At 46.3% G+C, this 17,396-nt stretch overlaps 1 protein-coding gene across 11 annotated transcripts in view; it reads left to right on the top strand.

The window, feature by feature from the left end:
• Window positions 1-17,396, top strand: part of LOC109872749 (unconventional myosin-XVIIIa) — a 110,703-nt gene that overhangs the window by 46,287 nt on the left and 47,020 nt on the right. For 2 of the 11 annotated variants that reach the window (XM_031808524.1, XM_031808518.1), the window contains exons 1-19: window positions 1,163-1,362; window positions 2,700-2,986; window positions 3,193-3,222; window positions 3,918-4,742; window positions 6,677-6,769; window positions 7,076-7,147; window positions 8,799-8,864; window positions 9,756-9,843; window positions 10,098-10,204; window positions 10,341-10,517; window positions 10,678-10,915; window positions 11,049-11,292; window positions 11,972-12,035; window positions 12,203-12,347; window positions 12,986-13,006; window positions 13,741-13,752; window positions 14,500-14,670; window positions 15,259-15,349; window positions 15,563-15,755. In XM_031808524.1, the coding sequence (XP_031664384.1) occupies window positions 2,948-2,986; window positions 3,193-3,222; window positions 3,918-4,742; window positions 6,677-6,769; window positions 7,076-7,147; window positions 8,799-8,864; window positions 9,756-9,843; window positions 10,098-10,204; window positions 10,341-10,517; window positions 10,678-10,915; window positions 11,049-11,292; window positions 11,972-12,035; window positions 12,203-12,347; window positions 12,986-13,006; window positions 13,741-13,752; window positions 14,500-14,670; window positions 15,259-15,349; window positions 15,563-15,755 (2,676 nt within the window). In that variant the 5' untranslated portion in view covers window positions 1,163-1,362; window positions 2,700-2,947. Of the gene's footprint in view, window positions 1-1,162; window positions 1,363-2,699; window positions 2,987-3,192; window positions 3,223-3,917; window positions 4,743-6,676; window positions 6,770-7,075; window positions 7,148-8,798; window positions 8,865-9,755; window positions 9,844-10,097; window positions 10,205-10,340; window positions 10,518-10,677; window positions 10,916-11,048; window positions 11,293-11,971; window positions 12,036-12,202; window positions 12,348-12,985; window positions 13,007-13,740; window positions 13,753-14,499; window positions 14,671-15,258; window positions 15,350-15,562; window positions 15,756-17,396 lie in introns of those variants that run through there. The other 9 variants (XM_031808529.1, XM_031808528.1, XM_031808530.1 and 6 more) reach the window with 7 other exon arrangements.

The following is a 17,396-nucleotide window of genomic DNA, read 5'->3' as shown; positions in this document are numbered from 1 at the left end:
CACACACACACACACACACACACACACTGTGGGGAAGGAAGGATTAACCGGCTGGGCTGTGTTAGATGGAACAGATAAATTGGATTCCACCAGCCTGGTCTAGCAGAGCCCGGCTTCACCGCCTGCAGTTCCGTGTTGTCCTCCTGCAGCCACTCCCCCTGCTCACCTCACCCAATCAGCAGCTGAATGCTCTTCTCTCCCTCCAGGCCCAGACCACATGTTATGTCACACTGGTTTTCCCACAATGGATTTTTTTGGAGTAATATTCTTTTCTCAACTACAGGCTAAATACGTACTGTTATCAATGTGTCTTTTTTTTTTTCAACTCCAATTCTGGTAAAATGACAATTCATATGAATGTTGAATATAGGGCAGTAGAATGATTAACTGAGACCTTCCTAGAATTGAAAAGCAGAAGTAAATGTTGTAAAGGCTTATAGCTCCCTCTTGTGGTGTAGGACGCAAAGTGAAACTCTGTGAACAAAGAGAAAAGTAATGTCCCTCTGGTGGTAGTCTGTGCGCTCTCTGAGCCCAAATGATACTGATCAGTATGCCTACTTTTCTGATACCTTTATATGCTGTAAACATCATTTGGAGAAAAAAAAAACCTGTGATTCTAAATGAAGATGCGCTTTCAGTCATTGGCATGAATGATTTGTGCTTGTACCTGTGTGTACCTGTGTGTACCTGTGCTGTGTGTACCTGTGTGTACCTGTGTGTACCTGTGTTTACCTGTGTGTACCTGTGTGTACCTGTGTTTATGGCCTTAACGCATGAAGGTCCTGTGTTGGTTTGACACATCATGAATGTAGTTCAAAGTCTTTAACCTACTTCTGTGTGTGGCTCTAAAAGACGGTGGGATTCGACTTTCCCATTGCCCCTCCCTTACTCTGGCATGCCTACACAGGCCTAGCTAAGACTGGACAAGGACAGGTAGGGAGGGCCAGTGATTTGGGCCTGAGAGGGACAGAGAAGACCTAAACTCTCTCTCCCTGTCATTCTGCTGGGTGGGGCACACACTACAGGAGATAAGAGAGGGGGTTGGGGGTAATTGGCATGGTAGTGTCATGGTGCTTGTTGTGTGCTGCTATTTATAGCCTCCTCTGTATCCCAGCAGCTGTCCTCCTCCCGTCTGTCCCCCTCCCCGCCCTCCCAGCGTTCCACCCAGGGTCCTATCGCGTTACGACAGATCCCTAACCCAGCCCTGCCTGCAGTGTTAGCTGTGACGATTTCAACTCCTGTGGTTCTACTCAACCTCCTCCTCTACCAGGGCTAACAACCGTGTTCTCCTCAAACCCACATCCAATTCTCCCCTGATCCGGTGAGGGAGACAAAACTGATCGGGCCTCCAGACGACACAAGGTAACAGAAGAGAGTGGTCCAGACTCTGTATGGGCCTGGTAGTGTGTTCCTTTCGGATTGTGTCTGTCTGCTGTACCATGAGCAATAGGGCTCTAGTTGCGTCTCAGAATGGCCTCCTCTGCTGCTGGTAACTATTAATAGGAGTGGAAGCTGTCTGATGAAAGCTAGGGCAGAATGGTGAAACACGTTGCTGAGCCACTAATTTCAGCCCTGCTGCTTATAGAGAATGCCCAGCGTGCCTACTTTCTGTACTGCACAGCCCGTGGCTGTCATGTACCACAGTTTTGAACTTGTTTTGGGCTGAGATGACAGTTGGCAGTGTTCTTGGCTATAACTGAAAGGTAAATCTGAATGGAACAATATTGGAGATGGAGACACAATATTGGAGACTATGTAATACTCTTAATGTATTTAGCCTTTAGAGGTTGACCTGGTAGCTTGTTTACGAAGGATAGCCAGAACCACAGATCTGTGTAGTGCCTCCTAGGTGCGGTGTCCATGTCAATTACACTTCTATGTTGTCATTTGTTTGCTTCTTGTGATGTCATCAACATGAGACAAATCCATATGTTTGTGGTTTTAATTAGATACAGCGACTGACAGAATTCACTTTTTGTAGCAGGTTAGGAGAACTTACGAACCTGCGATTTTATGCCGCACTTCCATCCGTAGCTATATAAATTCTAGCCACAACTGTTGTTTGTGTGTGTATGACTGTTTGCTTGGTTCTATTTTGGCCTGTACCCTTTTTTCTCCAATATGGAACCGAGCTTTTAAATACGTGCAAATCCTCAATTCTTTACATTATGGGCAGTTACTACTGACGCAGAAATCTGAGGTCTGGTGACAATTGATTCTCCTGTGATCACCTTTCACTGACATGTTAACTCTTAACTCTCCTAACAACATAGAGAAACCACAGGGTTTCACCTGATAAGCTGAGTCTGATAGGGCAGTGATGGAGTCAGTGACACTCTTAGCCTGCAGATTAAACCACCGGTATGTCCGACATTTACACTCTAATAACAGGCAGACCTAATGCAGCATTCACAACATTGCACTACTCCCGTATGTCAAATATATGACATACTGTAGTCAAATAAAAGCGGAGAAGAATATTTGAATATATAATGATGAAATGTCGTTGTGATTCTATTGATATTGAAATACTTCTTTAGAAGAAATAAGAACATTTGCAAAAGATTGATAAAGATTGACTATATTTCCATAGTGTGATTGTGAACTGATGTCCTGTCTCCTTGAGGTAAATTGTCTCTCCTGTCTGCCTGTACTGTATGTATCCATTTCATCCTGTTCTTCATGTCTTCTGTCCTCAGTGCTGCCTCAGCCTGCATGGTCCTACTGCCCTGTTGGTAGTAGCTAGTGTGAAGAAAGACGCCAGTCCTCGTCCCCCTACCTACCGTCCACCCCGAAACGCACGCACTCTCATCAGTCCATCCTCATATCCTCTCTTTCTACTCTCTCTGTACTGTCTATCTCGACCTTACACTCTTCCTCTCCCTCCCTCCCTCCTTCCCCTCACCTCCACTCTCCCGGTTCAGCCCATGACTTCTGGGCTACTACCATGGCTTACAGTTCACGCTTTTCATTCTGGCGGCAAAAGGGAAGTCTTGTTTTACCTTTGTGTTTGCACCTTTAGTAGATTCCTGCACATGTACTGTTGTCAGCTGAGCTTTAGGCTGAAGAGGAGGATTGTCTTCTCTGTGGACATAGGAAGGATGTTTGTGGTATAGATGTGCATGTTGTTCTTGCATGAGTGAGCTTTAGTTCCGGGTTTGATCGGCCTCTCTTGACCATCTTCTCTTGTAGGTTGAAGTTGAAACCAAGCCAGCCTCAGATGTAAGTGTAACGTCGCTGTGTGCTTTTTAATAGTAGCATCTAACAATCTAGGAGTAGGACCTTTGAAGATTTCTTCTCTCGGCCAAGTGGCAGTCTCTCTTCACCCGTGTCATTGATTATTCAATATAGCACCATATTGCCATGCAGAAGAGGTGTCACCTGTAGGCCTTGATGTAGTCACAGAGTAATGAACAGTACAGGAAGACTAATAATCCTGGGCAATCAGTGAGACAGTGCTCCACAGATTCTATCTGAAAGAGGTCTTTGCAATGGGGGACCTGTATAAGCCAACGTAAACCACATTTAATCTGATGTTGACAATCTGCGAGAGAGAAATTCCTCCAGTCATGGTTTATGATCTGAGGTATTATAGCTCTGTGTAGCGAAAGGAAATCTGAAAAAGTAGAAACATTGATGTGTATAAATGACTCACATCCAACAAGTTGGACATGTAGTTTGTGTGCTGGTGGATGTTTGACACTTTCCTTCCTGTAGACTAGACAGATGCTTGGTAAAGAAGACTATGGCAAACAGCCACTCTAAATAACATAACAATGGCATGGGCTTTGGCCAGTGAAAAATGATGGTGTTTAGTTTATGAAACACAACTCTACAGCTTTGGGTCTTCTATACAGTATCTCTGATATTGGCTCCTCCTTACCTATACCTGTGTGTGTGTGTGTGTGTGTGTCTAGTCTGATGGTGTGGAAGCTGAAACAGAAACAAGTGGTGACCCACAGCCGTTGACATCATCAACCAGGAGTGACAGTGTCATGGGAGGCCCTGACCCACCAGCTGCCTCCTCCTCCAGGCAGGAGAGCACAGAGGACCAGGGTCCCACTCAGAAGAAGGTGGTGAAGGTTATTAGGAGGGTGGTGAGGAGGGTAGTGCCTGGGGTGGAGGAGCAGCCTCAGGCCCCCAGCACAGAGCTTCCTAAAGCTGCCCCTATAGCCACATCTGTACCCAAGACTGCTCCCCTCTCCGGCAAAAAGGATGAGAAGGATGACATCTCCATGGGCCTGGCCAGCCTGATGGGCCGAGGGAGGACCAAGGATCACCGGCCTCGCACGCGTACTCAAGACCGCAAGGAGGATAAAGAAGAGGAGAAGGATCAGGAGGAAGAGAAGGAGGTAGAGAGCCAGGAGCCTCCAGCAGTAAAAGAAGATGAGGCGCCGTCCACCTCCGTGTCCACTCCTACTCCCCCCAAATCAAACCCCACCATCCCTCCAACAGGGTTCATACCCACACCCGCACCAAAAGCCAACCCCCTCGCCCCTCCTCCAGGCTTCATCCCTGCACCCAAAATCAAAGCCAACCCCCTTGCCCCCCCTCCAGGTTTCATCCCTGCCCCTGTGCCAAAAAACAACCTTTTTGCCCCTCCTCCAGGCTTCATTCCTGCCCCAAGACAAAATCCCCTTGCCCGGCCCCCAGGTTTTATCCCTGCCCTGAAATCCGACCCTCTTGCCCCTCCTCCAGGGTTCGTCCCTGCCCCTCGCTCATGGGCTGTGAAGAGACCAGAGGTACAGAGTGTGTGCCCTCAAAATGCCTGCCTAAAGAGAGTATTACATAATTCAATGGTGCATGTGGTGCTGATGTGTGCACTGAACACCTATTAACCCATTCTGTGTGTGAAATTAACACAATTAATAATTATGCCTATGGATTTGACTTTTCACAATATGCTGAGTGGATAGGGATCATACACTATATATAGAAAAGTATGTGGAAACCCCTTCAAATGAATGGATTCGGCTATTTCAGCCACACCTGTTTGCTGACAGGAGTATAAAATCGAGCACACAGCCATGCAATCTCCATAGACAAACATTGGCTGCCCCTGTCAACTGTGAAGTGGAAACGTCTAGGAGCAACAATGGCTCAGCCGCGAATTGGTAGGCCACACAAGCTCACAGAACGGGGCCGCCGAGTGCTGAAGTGTGTAGCGCGTAAAAACTTCCTGTCCTCAATTGCAATTCTCACTACTGAGTTCCAAACTGTCTCTGGGAGTAACTTCAGTACAATAATTGTTCGTCTGGAGCTTCATGAAATGCGGTTCCATGGCTGAGCAGCAGCACACAAGCCTTTGATCACCATGCGCAATGCCAAGCGTTGGCTAGAGTGGTGTAAAACTCGCCGCCATTGGACTCTGGAGCAGTGGAAACGCGTCCTCTGGAGTGATGAATCACAGTTTACCATTTGGCAGCCAGACGGATGAGTCTGGGTTTGGTGGATGCCAGGAGAATGCTACCTGCTCCAATGCATAGTGCCAACTGTAAAGTTTGGTGGAGTAAGATTAATGGTCCGGGGCTGTTTTTCATGGTTCGGGTTAGGCCCTTTAGTCCGAGTGAATGGAAATCTTAATGCTACAGCATACAACGACATTCAAGACAATTCTGTGCTTCCAACTTTGTGGCAACAGTTTAGTGAAGACCCTTTCCTGTTTCAGCATGACAATGCCCCTGTGCACAAAGCGAGGTCCATACAGAAATGGTGTGCTGAGATCAGTGTGGAAGAACTTAACTGGCCTGCACAGAGCCCTGACCTCAACCCCATCGAACACCTATGGGATGAATTGGAGCACCGACTGCGAGCCAGGCCTAATCACCCAACACCAGTGCCCAACCTCACTAATGCTCTTGTGACTGAATGGAAGAAAGCCCCCGCAGCAATGTTCCTAAATCTAGTGGAAAGCCTTCCCAGAACAGCGGAAGCTGTTATAGCAGCAAAGGGGGAACAACTCCATATTAATGCCCACGATTTTGGAATGAGATGTTCGATGAGCAGCTGTCCACAAACTTTTGGTAATGTAGTGTATGTCTCTCCACAGGATCTCTCTTGTCTTGCTGCAATGGTAGAAAATGCTGCTTCTTTCATTTGCATCAGCAAAGTGCTAACTGGCTACTAACTGGCTCATTTACTTCAAACCGTAGTCTTCCTGCAGTGAGAAAAGGTACAAAATTAAATAAAAGGTAGTATTTCCCACCTCAGCCTCATCAGTAGGTATAAGGGTCTGGTCATGGCTGGTCCACAGAGAGCCAGGCTGGCCTGAGGCACTGAGCCATTACTCATTTTCACCAGGCTCTGGGGAACTCCCTGGGAACACTATCCAGACTTGCCTAACACTAGACCACGGAGGACAACAAATGGCAGCCTTATTAATGAAGAATAACCATTGAACATTGTAGAGAATAATGTACCAAAATGTTGGGAAGATCCTTGTCCAAAATATGAGGATTTAGTTTAAACTGGAATGGGCTTGAGGAACGCTGTGTGTTTTATAGGATTTGAGCATGACGGGATTGAGTGTGTTGTCCTTATCAGGAGCATGGTGTGTGGAAGACTTTGTTAGAGGTCACTGACTTTCGTGTGTGTGTGTGTGTGTGTGTGTGTGTGTGTGTGTGTGTGTGTGTGTGTGTGTGTGTGTGTGTGTGTGTGTGTGTATTGATATATCAAGGTGAAGGCAGCTTCTGGTTCCTCTCCTGCTGGGAAGCCCTCCTCTGGGAGTTCTCAGTCCCAGCCTCAGGGCACCCCTGGCTCCAAAGAACAGGTGTGTGTCCTGCAGCTGGTATGCTTCTGATTGTCTGGGCGTTGTAGATTTTAGAATATGCTGTACAATGGTAAATTACAGTATTTTAAAATATTGTTAATGTAGGCTAGGTTGACTTAGCCTACATTTATGATTCAGAATTGACATTAGATGGATCACAGTAAGAGTAAATGACCTGGGATTGGCCAAAGGAAATTACATATACAAGGGTAAACATGCATAACAAACCTTTAGCACCATGGCAACAATAGACTCTGGAGTGGCTGGGTGAGGACTCACCGGTGTTGGTGGTGTGACCTCCTGTAGGTTCCAGAGCTGGTCCCTACAGACGAGAACCACAGGCGTCTGAGAAAGATCCTCACCGGAGCTGGCTCTACTGTAACTTCACCTCTCTCTTTCAGCCTGTGTGTCTGCCTGCTCTGTTGTGCTATTACCAAATCTCCCCCTGCCATGGGTCCATGTCACCCTGCTGTACTATTACCAAATATTCCCCTGTCATGGGTCCATGCCACCCTGCTGTACTATTACCAAATATTCCCCTGTCATGGGTCCATGTCACCCTGCTGTGCTATTACCAAATCTCCCCCTGCCATGGGTCCATGTCACCCTGCTGTGCTCCCGCATGGGGACAGGTGCACTGTCGCATGTGGCCCCAATCTGGTGTTGACCACTAGCAGCAGGGTTTGAATTATGAGGTGCCCTGTGGTGCTGTAATGTGAACCCCGATTAGCAGCGTCCATTTTATGTCTCATCAGCTTAGAGATCAGAGTCTGTCAGTCTTAGTCATATGGTCTCCTATCATCATGGCTAAGTCATATGGATAAGGGTTCATATGAATGGAGGTTATGTGTGGGTTCATGGTGGGCACTGTCTCTCTCTCTCTGAGCGGAGGCTTTGGTGTGACTTGACAGCTGGGTTTTCAAACTTAATATAATGTAGTGCTATAACTAACTAATTACAACATGTTTGTACAGTCACAATATAGATTTTAGTCAAGTGAGAAAATGTTAATTCTTTTGATATGACATGGCACACACTTTTGGACCCTGTTTCACATATGTATGTGCAGAGACTATTCCTCTCCTCTCTCTCCCCTTCTTTGTCCCTTCTGTTTTAACAGGCAATATCATTACTCAGTCATGTCCTCATTTGCCGGATTCACACATCTATGTCCCTACATTTGTATTCTGTCCTTTTGACATTCACTTTCTGACAAAGGGGTGTTCATTTCCCTTGAAGTCCAAGTCTGTTTTTATCCACTTGGTGAGGATATTGTGTTCTTTGATGTTGGATTGAGACTGAACCATTGATCCCAGATCACAGCTGTCACATCCACTCTAAAAACCCCTCTGTGATCTGTTTTTAATATCGCCCTTTCCTCTCATCTCCTGGCTCCTCCTTCCCATCTTCTGCTGTCTCTTCTCCCCTCCCCTCTGTGTGTTCCTCCGCTGTTTGCTGCTGTCCTCGTGGCCGTGGCTATCCGGTGGTCTCCTCATAGGTACTGTCTGTCCCCTGTCACACCGCTCCCCAGGCTGGCCACTCACCCACCGCCCTCACACACGGCCTGACTGGACTGTGTGCTTGTGTCTCGTGTTGGGGTGTAAGCCTGCTCTCCTTAACTGACCCCGCCGTCCCCCTACCTCTGTCTCACCCACCTGGGGTTCTGCCTGCGCCCCTTACTCATTCCCCCACCATGTTGTTACGGACTGAATTCCTTCCCTATGTCTGTGCTGCAGTGCTGGAAGTCCCAGTAATATGACCTAAGCACTCCCCCACAGACGGGCTCTGCTGGACTTAGTAACTTAGACTGGTAAAGCTAGAAGGATTATCATTTTTCCCCCATTTTCTTTTCTCACAGCAAAAGTGTGGGTGTCAGTTGTTTTCTTCATCTGCAAGTGTTATGCTACCCTCTAGGCAAATTCACGGAATATACTTGTTACATGGCTGTTGGCATGTTTGAGCATGCAGTATGAACTTCGAAGTTGACCTCTGACCTTGATTAAATCCAACTCTTCCTGCCCTCTTCCAGACACAGTTGGATCAGGACCCCGTGGCCCTCCTGCAGGCGGCCCACACGGCCGCCTCTCAACCCAAGGTCTGGCCACTGCTATGCCTGATTGCAATACCCCATGCATCTCCCTCAGTCCCTTCCCTGGAGTGTGCTGTTGTGTGTAAATCACAGAACCAACATCCTCATCTGGGATGTTGTATCTGTGATGATAAACCAGTAGAATAGTGAGAAACTCATGAAATACATGACTTATTAAACCTTTTTTGACTGCCGGTGAAGTGAGTTCCTCAGTATTCTGTAGTAGGTTTGTGTCTATGCTTGACCAGTCTTGCTTTTCACTATGATTTTCAGGTCGTGTTTGAGGAAAACCCGAGTTACTCAAATTGCATGATGTGTCCACATATAAATTGTCATAGGATATGTGTCTTTAGTTTGCTCATATTATACTGCAGGTCTACCACAGTCTTCATAAACATTGTTGTGAAGTATGTGGTACTGATGTGCAGCCAGTCAAGTCATGTGTTGTTGTATTGGGTGATGTACCATCTGTCCTGTTATCCTGAGTGAGAGTGGGTTCTCAGTAGTTTGGTTGCAGAGCGGGATCTGATGGTAAACTCAGAGTGGGGACTAGGGGCCTGCCTAGTGGGTCATGAGTGGATGCTAGGTGTGGAGTTGGGGGTTTGGGGTGGGTGGACTACTGGGCGGTTGGGTCAAATGTTGCGTGGGGGAGAACTAGACCTGAAACCCAAAACTCCTCCCTTAAGGAGATGAAGAAACCAGACCTCAATCCACACCTGTTCCTGTCCTCCTGTTCCACTTTGTCAGGTTACTGCGGTGACAATACCCCCTCCATTGGAGTTATTCATTCATCTAGCTAATTATTCTCTCTGGGTATTCACCTTTGCTCCTGCCTCTGAGCTTTATAGCAGTGAACTAACCCTGTCTGTCTATCTGTCTGTCCTCTCTCTCTCCTAGGTGAAGACCGAGGAGCAAATAGCTGCTGAGAAGGCCTGGTACGGCACAGAGAAAGTATGGCTGGTTCACAAGGATGGATTCTCCTTGGGTTAGTAGACCTTAATCACTAGGCCATTCACCACAATAGCAGCCACATTAAAACATATTACATGTACATCACAGATTCCATTTGTTGATTTATCTCACAGAAATAGTAAACCAAATTTGTATTGATTGTGCACTATTTCACACTTGTATTGAATATAACACATCCAGCCTAGACAAACACACCGTTTTTAGATGACTAAATATGTGGCTAAATGAGTGGCTGTAGATCCTATTGACCCTGTTCTGTCACCACAGCGACCCTGTTGAAGACGGAGCCAGGCAGTCTGCCAGAGGGGAAAGTCAAGATCCGACTGGAGAGCGACGGCTCGTTGCTGGATGTGGATGAAGATGACGTGGAGAAGGTTAGCCTAAACTCAGCAAAATCTACTTGCTGTTTAGCCCCAGCAGGGCACCAAACATTTTCACCTATTGAATTTGTGTCTCATTATCTGAAGTCTGGGATGTATGATCTCTTTCACCTCTGACCCCTGTGTGTAGGCCAACCCTCCATTGTTTGACCGGGTGGAGGACCTGTCCTCGCTGCAGTACCTCAATGAGTCCAGTGTGATGCACTCTCTGCGCCAGCGCTACGGGGGTAACCTCATCCATACCCACGCTGGGCCCAACATGGTGGTCATCAACCCCATCAGCGCCCCCTCCATGTACTCTGAGAAGGTACAGTCCTGGGTGGAGCCTGGGGTTAGCAGGATAGGGGAGGGGATATCTTCTATTAGAGTAGCAAGTAAACCAGGAAGGGCAAGTAGGACTGGATTTGTTTAATTTGTGGGGTTTATATGGTGAGAATGACATCTCCACCCCCCCCCCCCCCCCCCAGGTGATGCACATGTTTAAGGGGTGCAGGAGGGAGGACACGGCACCTCACATCTATGGTGTTGCCCAGTCAGCCTATAGGAACCTGTTGACCACGCGTCAGGACCAGTCCATTGTGCTGCTGGGCAAGAGCGGCAGCGGCAAGACTATCAACTGTCAACACCTGGTCCAGTACCTGGTCACCATCGCCGGCAGCACTGGCAAGACCTTCTCTGGTAGGTTTCCAGGGGAAAGAACATGCAGTAAGTTAGAACACAGTTTAGGGAACAACTTGTTTTTCTTCTTCTTTTCACAGTCCACTGTATGTCTGATATTTACTTGCAACATGTCGCATGTATGTATGTACTATTTGGCTTGTTTCTGTGTGTCTCCCAGCGGAGAAGTGGCAGGCGGTCTATACCATCCTGGAGGCCTTTGGGAACAGCTCCACCTCCATGAACGGGAATGCCAGTCGCTTTTCCCACATCGTGTCCCTGGACTTTGACCAGGCTGGCCAGGTGGCCTCGGCCTCCATTCAGACCATGCTGCTGGAGAAGCTAAGGGTGACCAGGCGGCCAGAGGGAGAGTCCACCTTCAATGTCTTCTACTACATGATGGCTGGAGCCGACAGTTCTCTAAAGTAAGCTGTCATCTTCCTCAGACCTCTGTGTAGAGTGAACCTTTACCTATTCTCTCTTTCTCTCTCTTTCTCTCTCTTTCTCTCTCTTTCTCTCTCTTTCTCTCTCTTTCTCTCTCCTCTCTCTTTCTCTCTCCTCTCTCTCTTTCTCTCCTCTCTATCTTTCTCTCTCCTCTCTCTCTTTCTCTTTCCTCTCTATCTTTCTCTCTCCTCTCTCTCTTTCTCTCTTCTCTCTCCTCTCTCTTTCTCTTCTCTCTCTCTCCTCTCCTCTCTCTCTCTCCTCTCTCTCTTTCTCTCTCCTCTCTTTCTCTCTCCTCTCTCTTTCTCTCTCCTCTCTCTCTTTCTCTCTCCTCTCTATCTTTCTCTCTCCTCTCTCTCTTTCTCTCTCCTCTCTATCTTTCTCTCTCCTCTCTATCTTTCTCTCTCCTCTCTATCTTTCTCTCTCCTCTCTCTCTTTCTCTCTCCTCTCTCTCTTTCTCTCTTCTCTCTCCTCTCTCTTTCTCTTCTCTCTCTCTCCTCTCTCCTCTCTCTCTCTCCTCTCTCTCTTTCTCTCTCTTCTCTCTCTGTCCTTTATTTACTGGTGAGTGTCCATTGGTCAGAAACTCTGAGTAGATATATATACTCTGTCAGGTATAGTCTTGTCATGGTGACTGACTGACAGCTTGTTTGATTGCCATTCCAGGACTGAGCTGCACTTTAACCACTTTGCTGAAAACTGCGCCTTCGGAATCATACCTCAACCCAAGGTAACTCTTGCCGGGGCCCCAAAGACCTTTGTCAGGAACGTTTTATTTGGTTTTGAGTGAATAGATTCACACTATGGTTTTTATAATAAAGACAGTCCATTTAGATTCCTGTTGTTGTGTCGTCCCCCCCCCCCCCCCCCCCCCCCCCCCCCCCCGTGCTTGCCCAGTCTGAAGATAAGCAGCGGGCCTCCCAGCAGTTCACCAAGCTGCAGGCAGCTATGAAGGTCCTGGGGATCAGTGGGGAGGAGCAGAGGGCCTTCTGGCTGGTCCTGGGGGCCATCTATCATCTAGGAGCTGCAGGGGCCACCAAGGGTAAGTAATGCAGCTGCGTTCTGTATTTAAATTACAGATACTTTACTACTAACAATGACAGATTCAACTATATATTATGAATGTACATAGTGTAGTTGCAAGAGGAATGTCAAGCAAAGAGATATTGGGTCTATTCCAAAATAACACGATTCATGATGCTACAGCTGCCATCTATCCAGGGCCTTTATTTGTTTGTTTCAAGGAGCTTCTCGGGCAGAGAACATTTGTGACAAAGACAGTTGTGGAGTCTAGAGGCCCTGTCAATAATGCCAAGTTTTACTGTCTGCAGGGGAGATGTTAATTGCATTCCTTTACTGTTCAGCCGTGCGCAACACAGAACCAAACTGGTTGATGTCAGTTTGAGACAGTCGTGCAACAACTGACGAGTTTGAAGTATTCCAGCTTACGAGGCGACAAAGTCCCAGCCCAACATCAGCCTTAAGCTGTCTAAATGCCTTGCCTGGTTCCCAGTGTCTGCTTGCTGCTGTACCTCAGCAGGGAACAACCCAGTATGTTTGATTGCTATTTGATTGCTATTTACCTGACAGCCCAGAACAAGACAGATTGTTTACACTGTAGTAGGGTGCGAGTGCAGTTGGAATGTTTATTCACATTGTCTAACATTGCCTTCTCTGCAGTGTCAGTCATCGAGGAAATTGGTAATGAACCCGAACAAACACCCTTCTGTGTGTTTCTGTGTCTTCTACTGTGTTGATCTCCTTTTCCTCTCTTCCTCTGAAGGGTTAATTGATCAACTACAATCTAAATATACACATTTTGTTGGGTTACAATCTGTCAGATAATTGACACAAAAATTAGTTGTTTGCCACTTGGTGGAAATCAGTTACCACTTGTTGCCCTCTTGTAATATTAAACCATCTTAGTAGTATTATAGAGAGTTTAGAAACGGGTTCCTTGCAGGTTTGCAGAAACACATCTGAATGATAAGCAGTGCAGTTTGACTAGGTAACACCAGAGGGCACTCTAGACCTTTATTTGTGAGTTGCAGTGTCGATACACTAAAGAATTGCATGACTTTATGCACCTCCTTCCAGTAGATCTGACAATGAATGGGAGGTTGATTGGGTGTGCTGACAAGTGTGGGCTGTTTCATTCCTCAACTCTCAGGAGAGGTTTTTCGATAAAGCTCCTGAATGCCGCGTGTTAGTCAGAACCTGCATGCTCGTTTTCCCCCCCGCACCTCGATGTGATCTTGCTGCTGGTTGTGTGTCAGTGCCGTGCGTGTATGTTTGTGTTTGTGTGAGAGAAGGCTTATCAGATCAACTTATCAGATCACAGTTTGTCTGCTCATCCACTGTATACAGGACTGTACTGACTGTTCTAACTACCTGTTCTTACTTGCATGTTGCATGCCGCTCCCCTTGCATCGCAGACCAAGAGAAAGGTAAACACACCCCTCTCCATATTGTTATGTCCTGCCTCTGTGCTTTTATCACTGTGAGCAGACATGGTGTCATTAGCATTTTAATGAAGTTCTCAGTGTTTCACTTTGATCGTCTTCACAACTCTCTTGTTTGTCACAGCGCAGCGGCATGTGCCGCTCTCATAGGCCGATGAGACAGGGAGATTACAGCATGCCTCAGTCAGAAGCCCAGCTGTTCTATGTTCCCTAGTCAGTCACCCTCTTAAGTGTCTGAGGAGGGTTCCTCTCCAATAACGCACTGAAATGAAAAGCCACTCCTATCCACTCACATCACCCATCCACCAGATTAAAGTCAATCTTGGTTTGCAGACCGAGGCTCGTGTTAATGCAAAGTCATTGTACTTTGGAATGATAGTCCCTGTAATCATGTACTGTGGATGAAGGACTTGTAGCTGTGAGAAAAATAAAATTTGAAAAAGTAGCAGCAAAAAGGCTTTTAGCTAATGGGACTGTGGACAAATGAGAAAATGTTGGGTTTGTACCATTTGGATGCCCAGTACCGTGCATGTCCTTTGTAGGCTACATTTCACTGTCCTGATGAGGGGATTATTATTAGCTTTTATACCATCGCAGCAGTGTTAGCCTGGGGCACGGTCGATCAAACCCATACATACACCTCCTATTCCAGTAACTGTAGTCTCCTGTCGTGGATAGAAGCTGTATGGTTGTTGGCAGAGGGGATAATGGTGCTATTTTTGTGCGTCTCAGCCGGTAGGAAGCAGTTTGCACGTCACGAGTGGGCGCAGAAGGCTGCCTACCTGCTGGGCTGCACCCTGGAAGAGCTCTCCTCCTCCATCTTCAAGCACCAGGCCAAAGGCACCCTGCCCAGAGCCAGCTCTATACGCCAGGGGACAGACGATGCAGCAGGAGAAGCCTCAGGTACACCTGGGACTATGCACGCACACTAGCTCATCACCTAGAGGAGATGACACACGTCTCTGAATGTTAAAGCTTATCTTAGTAATGACTAACACAGAAACAGAGTGGTTATTGATAGGTAGGTATAACAAAAATATATCAGGACAATTTTAGAAGTCCTCCATGCATTGCCCTTGAAATGATAATTGCATTCCATTGATTTTTTTTTCAACATGTACAGTACCTCTGGGAGTTTTATCAGAGGTTGACGTGCACAGTTCGAAGGACATATAGGCAGAACCGTATCACAGTAAAAATGGACAGTTAGCCTTTATTTTACCTTGCTCTCCTTCCCACCTTGCTCTCCCTCCCACGTTGTCACATATAAGACATGGTTGTGATTCACCTGTCTTCCTCTCACACCATCTCTGAGATTGAAGGGCAATAGCACTAGGCTTCGCTGGTTCCCTGCAGTTCTCCCATTTTCAAATCAAACACTTACTGGAGTGAGCAGAGTATTCCGTGCCTCTGCTGTGATGTATGCGGTCTGATCTGATGACAGGCATATTGCTGTAAATTTGTTTCTCTTCTCACCTGTTCTACCACCAGGTTCCAAGACCACAGCCATGGAGTGTTTAGAAGCCATGGCATCTGGGCTGTACTCGGAGCTCTTCACCCTCCTCGTCTCCCTCATCAACAGGTTAGTCACTACTTTACCAGAGATGGAGGGAGATGACGCACGGACACCACTACAGCTGGCCTCTCTGTTTAGAGACTGCTGCCTTGTACTTGTTGTCTTGCTGAATTTTTTTGTTGTTGGTTGTCTTCCTGTGTGTGTGTGTGTGTGTGTGTGTGTGTGTGTGTGTGTGTGTGTGTGTGTGTGTGTGTGTGTGTGTGTGTGTGTGTGTGTCAGGGCTCTAAAGTCCAGCCAGCACTCTCTGTGCTCCCTGCTCATCGTGGACACCCCGGGCTTTCAGAACCCTCGCCTGGCCAAGCGGGAGCGCGGAGCCACCTTTGAAGAGCTCTGCCATAACTACACCCAGGAGCGCCTGCAGACACTGTTCTATCAGCGCACCTTTGTACAGGAGCTAGAGAGATACAAAGAGGTATATTCATATGCACATCGCACACACACATATCATCACACATCCACTAACACGCGCGCACACACACTAATGCACAAAAACACTAACACACACACTAACACACACACTAATATACACACACTAACGCACACATATACACACACTAACATACACACACACACACTAAAACACATGCACTAACATACATACACACAGACTAAAACACATACACTGACGCACACCCTAACATACACACACTAACATACACACACACACTAAAACACATACACTAACACACACCCTAACATACATACACTAACATACATACACACACCCTAAAACACATACACTAACATACATACACACACCCTAAAACACATACACTAACACACACCCTAACATACAGACACTAACATACGCACACCCTAAAACACATACACTAACACACACCCTAACATACAGACACTAAAATACACACAGACTAAAACACATACACTAACACACACCCTAACATACAAACACTAACATACACCCTAACATACAGACACTAACATACACACAGACTAAAACACACACACTAAAACACATGCACTAAAACACACACACTAACATACACACACACACTAAAACACATACACTAACATACACACACACCCTAAAACACATACACTAACACACACCCTAACATACAGACACTAACATACACACAGACTAAAACACATACACTAACACACACCCTAACATACAAACACTAACATACACCCTAACATACAGACACTAACATACACACAGACTAAAACACACACACTAAAACACATGCACTAAAACACACACACTAACATACACACACACACTAAAACACATACACTAACATACACACACACCCTAAAACACATACACTAACACACACCCTAACATACAGACACTAAAATACACACAGACTAAAACACATACACTAACACACACCCTAACATACAAACACTAACATACACCCTAACATACAGACACTAACATACACACAGACTAAAACACACACACTAAAACACATGCACTAAAACACACACACTAACATACACACACACACTAAAACACATACACTAACATACACACACACCCTAAAACACATACACTAACACACACCCTAACATACAGACACTAACATACGCACACACTAAAACACATACACTAACACACACCCTAACATACAGACACTAACATACACACACACTAAAACACATACACTAACATACACACACACTAAAACACACACACTAACATACACACATACACTAACATACATACACACACCCTAAAACACATACACTAACACACACCCTAACATACATACACTAACATACACACACACTAAAACACATACACTAACACACACCCTAACATACAGACACTAACATACACACAGACTAAAACACATACACTAACACACACCCTAACATACAGACACTAACATACACACAGACTAAAACACATACACTAACACACACCCTAACATACAGACACTAACATACACACAGACTAAAACACATACACTAACACACACCCTAACATACAGACACTAACATACACACACACTAAAACACACACACTAAAACACATACACTAACACACACCCTAACATACAGACGCTAACATACATACACTAAC

The sequence above is a fragment of the Oncorhynchus kisutch genome, linkage group LG28 (genome assembly GCF_002021735.2).
Source record: "Oncorhynchus kisutch isolate 150728-3 linkage group LG28, Okis_V2, whole genome shotgun sequence".
In the NCBI taxonomy this organism is placed as follows: Eukaryota; Metazoa; Chordata; class Actinopteri; order Salmoniformes; family Salmonidae; genus Oncorhynchus; species Oncorhynchus kisutch.
Note: the sequence above shows the minus strand (reverse complement) of the source record. Positions and strands in the feature narration are given on the sequence as shown.